Raw genomic sequence first — 11313 nt, 5'->3', positions numbered from 1 at the left:
AGGTCAAACAACGTGAAAAGAATTATGTAAGATTATTATGCCTTAATTGAAATATTAAGCAGCCATTTAAGATTGTTTATAAAGAAGCCAAAATAACATTGCAAAATACCTATAGTGAACCAAAAGGAAACATTACATTCAGTATGATCTAACCTATTAAAGGTGCATGAAAATACACATACCAACATGTTAAAAATGGTTCACTCCATGTAGCAGCATTACAGATTTTTTAAATCTTTGTACTATATTTTCTAAATTTCTAAAATTTGCATGAAATGTTTTATATATTGTAAGGAAATGTTTCTACTGAAGAATAGATAATAAACATTTAATGCAAATTCCACTGAAATCCACTGGCCAGGGCAGCTTGCAAACTAAGGCAAATGATAGCACTATTCCTCCCATTATGTGTATGTATATAAAGAGGTAAAATGAAAATAAAATCAGATCACAAAGAGTGAAAAGACAAAATACAGCTGTACAGCAAATAAACCGGGAGATTAACAAATAGGGGTTAAAAAAAAACAAAAAAACTATCATTCAAAACTACCTATTTTCAGGTTCCAGGGTAAGTGCCACTCTTTAGTATCAAAGGTATGAATGTGGACATTTTGTAGGCTGATAATATTTCTGGAAGTTTCCAAAAATGAATCTATATGGCTGCCTTGAGTATGTTTGTAGGAAGCACATGGCACCACGAAGAGGTGCTCTGTTAAAACCCGACCAGGTCCAACGAGGGCAGCTTACAACATAGATGGACATAAAAGGACTTTCATAAGCCTTCTCTCTGCGTTAAAACCATAATGTCAAGACCTTGTCACTACTTTTACAATGTTCTGAAATAAAATACTGGGTCATCGATTCTAAACCTCTTTTTTTGAACTCTGTATTACTTATATTGGCATTAGATTTTTCTCCATCAATTTAATGAACGATATTAACTATGTACATATTTTAATTTCCATATACATCTCTAGAAGCCTAAAATTTTCATATATAACAGTAATTGTATTTTATATCAGTAGCGAACTCTTATTTGCTTCCATTACTCTACAGTATACTGTTTTCAGAGGGAAAAAAACCTGTGAACCAGAGACTCACTCAGCTAATTAGTGGCATTGCTGGAAGGAGAATGAATATAAGGCTCTGCCTTCCAGACTAGTGCATTTATCAATATTGCATCCTAAAGAAATATATATCCTTATCTCATTTTAGATAGACCTTGCTTGTGAAGATAGAGCTACACATATGCATAGATACAGAAGCATATTTTTGGTGTCATCAGGCAAACAATGACTAAGTGACTGCTTTGTGCTAGCGTGTTATTAAAGCTGATTGTTAAATCTTCCATCTTCTCTACTATAGTATAACCTGAGAGAGCGAGGCTTTTTTTCCCCCTAAACAGCACTGCAGTCCCGGCTCCTAGTAAAATCAGAGCTTAATGGAAACATTTATGCCAGCTACATAAGGGTGGGAAGCCAAGAAAGCGGCAGCACCAGCACTTGCGTTCGAGCGGGTCCTAGTTCGGGAAGGCCAGGAGTGTGAAAAGCTGCAGTTGACCGCAGTGGGCTGCGAGAGCGTGTGTAAGGCTCGCACTGGAAAGGTTTTTGCCGGTCCCTGCCTGAGCTCAGCAAGTACATTCCTTAGCTAACCACGTGCAAACGAATCCCAGCCGGTCACACGGGTCGCTCCCGGCCGTCAGCCTGCCCTGTGCCCCCTCCTCTTGGCTGAACACTCGCAAGGCCGTGACTACCCCACGCTCACGACCTGGAAGTTACGCGTCTGCGTCATGACGTAACTTCCGGGAAGGGTCACTTCCGAGGCAGACGCGGAAGTGTGGGGAGGCACAGGGAGGCACAGGGAGCCGGCTCTGGTCTGGAGTTTCTAGCTCAGCCGCGTTCCTTGGGAACGTTCTGGAGAGGTCGGTTCCTCAAGGTCCGCTTCGCCCAGCGCAGACCCGACGAGTCCAGCGCCCTGCCGCCCCTCGCCCCGGTGTCGATGCCGGCCGCGCCTGGGAGGCCCCGCAGCGGGGCCGGGCCATGAGCCTTCCCGGCGGCCTGCCCCCATCGCTGCGAGCCCCGGCGCAGTCCGGCAAGGTCAGGATGAAAAAGCTCCCGAAGAGGAGCCAGAACGAGAAGTACCGACTCAAGTACCTGCGGCTGCGCAAAGCCGCCAAAGCCACGGTGTTTGTGAGTCTGACGCCGCTCGGCACTTCGCTTCGACACTCTCCGAATTCGCGAAATCTTTCCCCAGACCGTCCCCCTTCCCAGAGTGGCACGACTAATACAGTGTTAGCTTTTGCAGTATACATCACTTCCCGGTAGCCTTGTGTCCTTGGACGGATTACGTGATTTCCGTAATCCTGTTTCTTCATCTGTCATTAAGAGCTAATAACAAGCTTGCGAAGTTGTGAAGATTCAATGAGGGAAGTGCTTGGTACCTAGATTTGCCAATAAGTTTTAGCCATTGTTATTATCGCAGAACTCTTGGAAATGCATTTGATTCTCAAGAGAAACCTGAGAACGAGTCGTTTTTAAAATAACACTGAAGCCCAGAGAGATGATTAGCCTAAGGGCACTGTGTCAGAAGCCTGACTCCAACTTAGACACCCTAAATCTAGTTTCATTACTTCCACTACACAGCCTATATCCCGAGCACCCTGTGTACCCATAACTGACCCCTTCTCTAAATAGACACATGAAGTTTTCAATAATTTACTCCCTTCTAAGCTCATTTGAGTCTCCCAAGTGTTACTGCGTTCGTTTATTGAAGCAGCACTGGGTTTATTGGATGAATGAACTGGTTTGCCGGCCACACTTTGTGCAACGATGTTCTGGCTCGCTCAAACTTGCCTCAGTGCTTGGAAATAAGGAGTGGAGCCCTCAGAGGTCCTTCCATGTCTGAATTGTCACCTTACCTCTTCTTTCTACAGAAAACTTGAACATCTCTTAGCTTCTTTGGAAGCATAAGGAAAGGTTTGGAAGTTACAACAGTCATTCCAAAAACATTTATTTAGCACTTGCTGTGTACACTGGAGAGAAATAAGAAAAGTAGAATTAAGAGGATTTGATATCTAATTGACTGTTACTTTTCTTTTATTCTCTACATGTCAGGAGTATACAAAGTTTGAAGCCTATGTTATTAGGGAGACTTTGGTTTCATTGAATACATGATGGTTTTGTAGAAAAGGGATATTGTTTTGTACATTCAGGTCCTACCTATGGAACATCCAGATTGGAGTATTCCCTTCAGGACCAATGCTTGGCAAACAGATTGAGTCATCAGTAAAGAAAGACAATACTTGAATACACATAAGTAGATTGAGTAAGAATTTTATATACTGAAGTTGGCCTGGTTCCATTCAGTTTTTCTCTTTAAGGTTCATCTTGTATGAGATGCTTTGAGTTAGATTGGTTTTGTAAGCTCCCCAAAAGTCAAGGTACTTGGGAATGGATATTCCTCATATTTATAAGGATTGACTTTAAGCATCTATGGATTTAAGCAGTATGCCTTTTTCTCTGCCAAAGGCTACCCTAATTAGGGTAACTGTACATCCTAGTTTGCCTAGAACAGCCCTAGTTTGCCATATTGTTCTGGCATAATCATTAATAGTGCACCCTTTTTACTCAAAAGACCCCAGCTTTGACCAATTCTGTAATTACCCTGCCCATAGTAGAACCTGACTTTACCTATATCTAGCTTCTTTTATAGTTTGCAAAAAAGACGTCTTTGGTTTGAAATATAACCCCTCTTCTCAGCACTTCGATCTTTTATTCATTTTATGTGATTACAATTTTTTCTTAAAGGAAAATGCTGCTATTTGTGATGAAATTGCTCGTCTTGAGGAAAAATTTCTTAAAGCAAAAGAAGAAAGACGGTGAGCTGACTTTGTTTTGTGTTCAGAACCACATTTTTGGTGATTGATGTGGCGGTATTGCTCTGGGTATTTTTCTCCGGTGGGATTTTTGTGCATTGCACACAATAATCAAGTACAGAGAAACTCACAACCTGTGGTTTTGGTTCCTGTTTACCCAGGTCATTTTGGACCACAGTGATGAGACAGCTCCTCTATTCATCTTTCTGACAAAGCCCTCTTGCCACAACTAATAAGTAATCTAATTATAACTCCCCAGTTATAAAAGCCAAAAGCTAAAAGAAACTGTCTCTCATTCTACAGATGTTTATTATGTACCACTCTGTGCAAAGCACAGCGGGTGTACTTATGTATGTAGTTCATGGTATATGCCTTTCAGAAGCCTACCACCTTCCAACATCAAGGTAGAGAAACCCTCCAAATGCAAAAAGATACACTACACTTCTTTATCCTTTGCTTCTTGAGTTTATCCTCTGGAGCTTCATTATTCCGAGGCCCCAGTAAAAATATTTTTATGAGTGTAATGATCTTTGTTTATAGTTCTGGCTTTTCCTGGCACTTCAGTAAAATACTGACTTGAGATAAAACAGAAGTTCATACTTCTGCTTCCTTTTGTTCGTTAGGTACTTGCTAAAGAAGCTCCTCCAGCTTCAGGCTCTAACTGAAGGGGAAGTACAGGCTGCAGCTCCTTCCCACAGCTCCAGTTTGCCCCTGACTTATGGTGTGCCCAGCTCTGTGGGAACGCTACAGGGAGCTGTGCCCATTTCTGGGCCTAGCACTGGGGCTGAGGAACCATTTGGGAAGAAATCCAAGAAGGAGAAAAAAGAAAAAGGCAAAGAGAACAACAAACTGGAAGGTACCTTGGTGTTATCCCAGTGGCTCAGTGACTAATGACAAAGACCTGGTACTAACTAGCAGACACACAAGACCACAGATATACTTAAACTCTCATCTGGTCCTTAGGCAGCCATAATAGCCCTTGAAAAACAAGTGTGTTGGAGCTACCTTGGATGGAGGAATTCCAGTTAGACCTGGTTAAATGTGAAGGCCTCCCCCTTCTTCCCTAGTCTCAATGCTGGGTTACCTTCAGTTCAGTCTTTCCTAGAGGTAGGAAAATGAGGTAGGTGGCCTTTTGAGTACACTGCTGGCTTGGGAAATTTCTGATCTTAAAAGTGAAGTAAGAGGCCTTAAAAAGTATAAGGCTTTTAGGTCCTAAGCAATAATATTAAAATTGGTCACTACCAGGTGGGTGGGTTAGAAAGGTACTCAGGGCTTTGGGGAAAAGTCCCATGTGCCCATTCAGTGAGCATGTAGAACTGGGATTGGCCTATTGCTCTTAGCATTCACGTGTAAAATTTTCCCTTCCCCTCAGCACTGGGAGGGGCCTAAAGTGGGTGACCCCAGATTTGCGTTTCAGTTCTGAAGAAAACATCCAAGAAAAAGAAAATGGAGGGAGGTGCTCGCAAGCTGGTTCAGCCCATTGCCCTGGATCCCTCAGGACGGCCTGTGTTCCCCATCGGACTGGGGGGTCTAACAGTATATAGCCTGGGGGAGGTGAGTGAGACCAGCGATATATAGAGAGGAGAATCAGAACTATGGGAATGGGGTTGAGCCTTCCCTCCTAGTTCCCATAAGCAGCAGCCCTTTGCTGATCCAGACCAACCCCAGAAAATCTCCAGTCCCTAGGAAACAGGTTGGTTTTATTTGCCTACACTCTTTCCGTGTGAATAGAGTCACTCTTTGTAGCCCCAGAGTGGTTCCAAAGGCTACCTACAGTATGCTGGACTTCTCGATTCTCCAGTGACCTTAACTGCAAGTTGGGGGAATCTTTTTTTATAGATCATCACCGACCGACCTGGCTTCCATGATGAGAGTGCCATCTACCCTGTGGGCTACTGCAGTACTCGAATATATGCCAGCATGAAGTGCCCAGACCAAAAGTGTCTCTATACCTGCCAGATCAAGGATGGTGGTTTGCAACCCCAGGTATTTTTCTTTGCAAAAATTCATCGAACTTTATTGAAAACTGGTCAAGGAATTAAGTTGGCTATATAGCGCTTGTTACAAAAAATACTTTCTTGGCAGAAATTCCTCACTATTGGTATACTTTTGATTTAACAGTTTCTCTTTATAGTCAAAGTATTTTGCAATTCAAAATATAAAATAAAGTGAAATTGGCCTGTACTCCTCCTATATAAGGTTGACCTCAGATTACATGGAGAGTGATCTCATTTGTTTTAAAAATACCATTTGTATCTGTAAGTGGATAGGAAAGGGTCTAGAAAGACATATAACAAATTAAGTGTTGACCTCTGGAGAGCAGTCAAACCAGGAGTATAGAACTGGAACAATCAAAGGACTTTCTGTTTTTTTGGATTTGTTTGAATTATTAACAGCACTGTTAGGAAATTGCAACTGCCTCCTAGTATGGATTATATCAGCTTCAAGTTGCAGAGTGAAGAGTAGTTACAAGAGTAGTATGACTTTACTTCTTCCTCCATTGAAGATTGCTTTCATGGCTCCTTTATCTTTTTCAGTTTGAAATTGTTCCAGAAGATGACCCCCAGAATGCCATTGTCAGCTCTTCCGCAAATGCCTGTCATGCAGAACTGCTCAGGGCATTAAGTGCTACTGTGTAAGTTGACCAACAACTTGAAGGCAGGCTAAAAAGATCATTTTCGGTATACTTTTGGTATCTTTTCTCTTGCTTTTAATGAGCGGAGATCCCTTATTTTATAGAACGCTGTCCTGCATCCTTTGGGTATCTTAGCAACTGGAGTCTCCAGAGTATCCAAGAAAGCTTACTGTGTGTTCTCGCCCACATTCTATCCCTCAACTCATCCTCTTCTCCCTTTAAGCTCTCGAACTAAAATTCTCCCTCTCTTATTTAGGGGGAAACTAATGTCTAACCTGCTTCCATCTGGAGCTGACTTTTTTGGGTTTTCTCATCCAACCATCCACAACCTGATCCAGAGCTGTCCAGGAGCTCGAAAATGTGTCAAGTAAGTGTGGTCATATCCATTCTCTTGAGAAAAGTTCCTTGATCAGTGGGCCAGGGACCTAAACTGCTTTGCTCCTTCATACTTACTGAGCTGCTTCTGTGCACAAGGCATGCTTGCTCCTCAACGAGTGTGCCTCAGTATCGGTCCTCTTAGCCCTCTGGACAGGTGAGCAGAAGCCAGTATCCCACTGTACTGTAATTATCATTTTCTGTGTGTACCATGACAGCCAAAGGAAGCCCTGCAGAATAATGTGTCACTAAAGAAGGCTGTCTGTGTTTTTGTAGTCTTTTTGTTAGTTAATATGTTTTTAGATGGATATGGGAGATATTTACAGGAAAAAAATCTGATCTCTTTGAGGTAAGAATGGGTTATAGATACCAGACAGCTCTTGATAATGATTCCTGTTGATCCTGCAGCTACCAATGGGTGAAATTTGATGTGTGCAAACCTGGAGATGGGCAGCTGCCTCAAGGACTTCCGGAGGATGATGCAGCTATAAGCTTTGAAGCCTTTCAGAGACAGACCTTTGACGAAGATCATAATGATCCCATTCTGCAGGGTATCTTTTCATTTTACCTTTCTGGCTTGAAAATTGACCATTTTTAGGCAGCCCTCCCTCTTTATTTATAGCTGAGTACCTCGGTTATCTAAGCAGTAAGTGATACAAGCTTTCAACCATGGAGAGTCCTGAGTCAGGAGGACCTGCTGCCCTGTGTAGCTATCCGGCAGTCCTTGCAGAAGTCACAGGCCCTTGGTAAGGCAGGGCCCACTGAGAAACTAGGGCTTCTCATTTTCTATGTCAGACCGAAGCGGAACTCCAGGGGAGAGTTTACTATGCAGGACTAAGATTCCAAGTGAAGTAAAGGAGATCAGGACATAGCCTTAGTCCTACCTCTGTTCCACGGATTTCCTACCATGAATGGTGGAGTGATCAGAGGATCCGGCACTAGGATCATATAGGAAGATTTCTGGACTAGAAATAAGAAATCAGAATTAAAATTCTCAGTCTTCCCTAATATATATACTACATAACCCTTGGCAAGTCACTTCATCTGTTTCAGCCAGTTTTCTTCATTGTAAAATTAAGTATCTGTCCTATCTTACAAAACAAGGGCAAAGTTGGGCTGACAGATGCAAGGGTGTTAAGGAGTTGAAAGAACATATATGTATCTGCTCAGTCTCCCGAGATTCCCAGGCAACACTGGAACTTAAGAAATTTTTTCCCCAGGATCCTTGGACCTCCCAGAGCTTCAGCCTACAGCCTTCGTGTCGTCTTATCAGCCCATGTTCCTGACACATGAACCTTTGGTAGATAATCACCTACAACACTTGAAGTCTTCGTCGCAGTGTAGCCCAGAGCAGTCTTCAGATTGAAGAAGGAATCAGATGCCACATCATTTTCATCAGGATGACTTTTTATAACTTAAACTGAAACTTAGACTATATGGAAGAAGGCAGTAATTCAGGAGTGAGGAAGATATTAACATTTTGTCATGGAGGTTCCCATGGTGATAGTTTTCTCTAAGAAAAACTTCACCTGCTTTATTTTTAGTAATAAATTTCTCTTGACAGTTCTGCTTATTTTCATCTTGTAATTAGGATATAATCTGTTTTGCTTATCTCTGCCTCTGGTAGAGTAAACTTAAGTCTTTATTAACCAGAGTAAGAGATGACTGCTGACTTATGAAGGAGTTAGAAAAATTCTGACAACCTACCCTTGATTCTGAGCCTACTTCAAGGAATATTAAGTCCCAGCCTCTACTCCAAATGGCTGTTTTATTTTCATGTCAGTATCATCAAAATTAAATTCTGCTCATCACCAAACTGGAGAGTCTAGTCCGAGACGCACTTTGTCATTTTCTTCACATTACACATCCTTCAAGGGGATCAAAAGGTCCTCTTTAACCCTTTCTACATCTTTCTGGTTCCTTATTGGAGAATACGCTTTTAGCTAAATACACTGAAAGCACATGATAACACAAAGTTACATTGGATTGGCTCCCATCTCCATAACAGACTCACCTTGTCATTTCATAAACCATGTAACAGCATAACTCCACATTCAATGCGACTGAGTTATCTGGACCCTGTTTGTGGCATTAAGGTGGAGGCTAAAACCGACCGCTCTACAGCAGCTGGTTGGATGGCATCAAGAGCAGCCCAGCAAGGATCCACCCAGGTACCAGAGCTGGAATGGGAATGAACAAAAGGACTCCAGAAGTAGAAGAATGGGGAAAGAATGCTGAGAACTGGATTGTTACTGTGCTACAATTCATAACGGGACAGACGACACAAATGGGATTAGCATTTCATAGGAATGAATCTGGCCAGCAGAGGGAGGGGCTCAGACAGCAGCATTGGGAGCATACCATACTGGCCACCATAAAGTATCAGAAGCTAAAGTAACATTAATTTTATGACTATAATCTTTTTATAAGTTTGTATAGCTTTTACAGTGCAAACAAAATTTGGATAGTGGTAAATCAAGGGTTGAAAGGGTATTACTCAAAGCTGTTATTTAATATTTTTCTTTTTTTTTCTCTATAAGCTGACTGAACATATCTGTACTTATACAGAAATGGTATAAGCTGCTTTTATCATATAGTAAATATCCTTCCATTCTATCACAGCTTGAGTAAAACATGAAAATTTTTTAATAAGTTAGTGTGCTGTTTAATGAGTATTCACTTTATAGCTCTCGTAGAATGGAAAGAACCCATTAGATCTTGACTCCTTAAACTTAAGGAGTCAAGATCTACATCTTTAAAATTAAATGAAATAATTAGAACATACTGGAATGCATCGCATGTTGCAAGGTTGAAACTTTGGTTTCAACTATAGTGCGTATATATATATATCACATGTATTCGCGTGTATGGGGATAGATGGAATAATGTCACATGTTTTTCCTGTGAATCATTTTTAAAAATGTGAGAAATAACTGCTATATTATACTTATATCTTTTCATCTACTGGTTAAAGATTTTTAAAATGTGACAACATCCAGTGTCAATGAGAATGAAGTAAAAAAAATGGGATGTTGAACCCTTTAGGAGGGTTAAGCTGTAGGTATCAAAATTTTAAACACATTTATCTTTAACTTATTCCACATTAAAGACCCTAAGGAAATTAAGTATGGTGTGCTGTTTGCAAGTAACAACACAGTATTAGTTTAATAGTGAAAAACTGACAAAAAACTATATATATATATCCAATAATGGGAAATTGATTAAAGTATGAGGTTCCCACAAACTGAAACACTAAATCTATATATCAGTTTACACAGGAAAATTATTTTGCTAGCATAAGTCAAAAACAGATTACAAAATAATATACCATGTAGTGTGTAAAATGTAACCCCAACAAATCAAGTGACTGATCACCCAACTATTGAGTGTATCTCCCTAAATGATGAATTTGGGGAAGATTTTTACTTGCTTACACTTTTTGTTAGTGTCCAAATGTTCTACAGTAATTATAAATTTCATTTTTCAAACAGTTATTTCAAAATGTTATTTCATTGGGGAAATAAGCTGACTTCCCACAGAATGTTTTAAATTATTCAACCATTAAAAAGAAATTAACTTTCACATGACTTTTCATTAAAATATCCACTCCCTAAACCTAACTTCAGATCGTGTGCACTTGGTTATTGGGGATGAAAGGAACCTGGACTTCTTAGCTATCTCTCGTTTAGAAAGTAAAAGTTACAGTAAGCTAAGATTATTTTAGTATTGAAGAAAAATATTTTTATATAAATTTAGTGTAGCCTAAGTATACAGTGATTATAAAGCCTACAGTAGTGCACAGTAATGTCCTAGGCCTTCATAGTCATTCTCCACTCACTCCACTGACTCACCTGGAGCAACTTCCAGTCCTGCAAGCTCCATTCATGCTAGTGTCCTGTACGGGTGTGCCATTTTATTTTTACAGTATTTTTTACCATACCTCTTATATGTTTAGATATGTTTAGATATACAAATACTATTGTGCTCCAATTGCTTACAGTGTTTAGTGCAGTAACATGCTATACAGGCTTTAGCCCAGGAGCAATAGGCTATAGCATGCCGCCAAGGTGCAGCAGGTTACACCACTTAGGCTTGTGTAAGTGCACTCACTGTGTGATGCATTTTTCAGAATGTATCCCGGTTAAGCGACGCCTGACTGTATACTTTGATTTCTAACTTCTGATAGACAACACAGTTATTAAGTGCCATTAGCTTTTTTTAATCAACCAATAAACAGCATTTTGATTCTTAACAGTACACACAAAAGCCCTCTTTCACATTTGTCTCATCTGGATTATTTTTTAAATGCTTATCATGTAGCTTTACTCTCAGTCTCACTTTTTTCTTCCATCTGGATTATCCTTTGTATAGTTAAACCTCTTACCTTTAAAGAGCCTGGGATTTATATTTAACTCTTGATGACCTGTTT

At 40.6% G+C, this 11313-nt stretch overlaps 1 protein-coding gene across 1 annotated transcript; it reads left to right on the top strand.

The window, feature by feature from the left end:
* Positions 1 to 1823: 1823 nt before the first annotated feature.
* On the top strand, positions 1824 to 10466 carry TBRG1 (transforming growth factor beta regulator 1). The gene is made up of 9 exons (XM_011367150.2): positions 1824 to 2189; positions 3807 to 3877; positions 4498 to 4730; positions 5292 to 5428; positions 5714 to 5860; positions 6412 to 6509; positions 6766 to 6876; positions 7293 to 7435; positions 8105 to 10466. Exons 1-9 carry the CDS (start codon positions 2040 to 2042, stop codon positions 8248 to 8250), a joined length of 1236 nt encoding a protein of 411 aa, XP_011365452.1. The 5' UTR covers positions 1824 to 2039; the 3' UTR covers positions 8251 to 10466.
* Positions 10467 to 11313: the final 847 nt, after the last annotated feature.

The sequence above is a fragment of the Pteropus vampyrus genome, unplaced genomic scaffold (genome assembly GCF_000151845.1).
Source record: "Pteropus vampyrus isolate Shadow unplaced genomic scaffold, Pvam_2.0 Scaffold130, whole genome shotgun sequence".
Lineage (NCBI taxonomy): Eukaryota > Metazoa > Chordata > Mammalia > Chiroptera > Pteropodidae > Pteropus > Pteropus vampyrus.
The sequence above is the reverse complement of the archived record's forward strand: the minus strand, read 5'-3'. Positions and strand labels throughout refer to the sequence as shown.

Coding starts and splice junctions, on each gene's coding strand:
- TBRG1 (XM_011367150.2), top strand. CDS start 2,040: ATGAGCCTTCCCGGCGGCCTGCCCCCATCGCTGCGAGCCCCGGCGCAG. Junction 5,429..5,713: donor CAGTATATAGCCTGGGGGAG/GTGAGTGAGACC, acceptor CTTTTTTTATAG/ATCATCACCGACCGACCTGG. Junction 6,877..7,292: donor GGAGCTCGAAAATGTGTCAA/GTAAGTGTGGTC, acceptor TTGATCCTGCAG/CTACCAATGGGTGAAATTTG.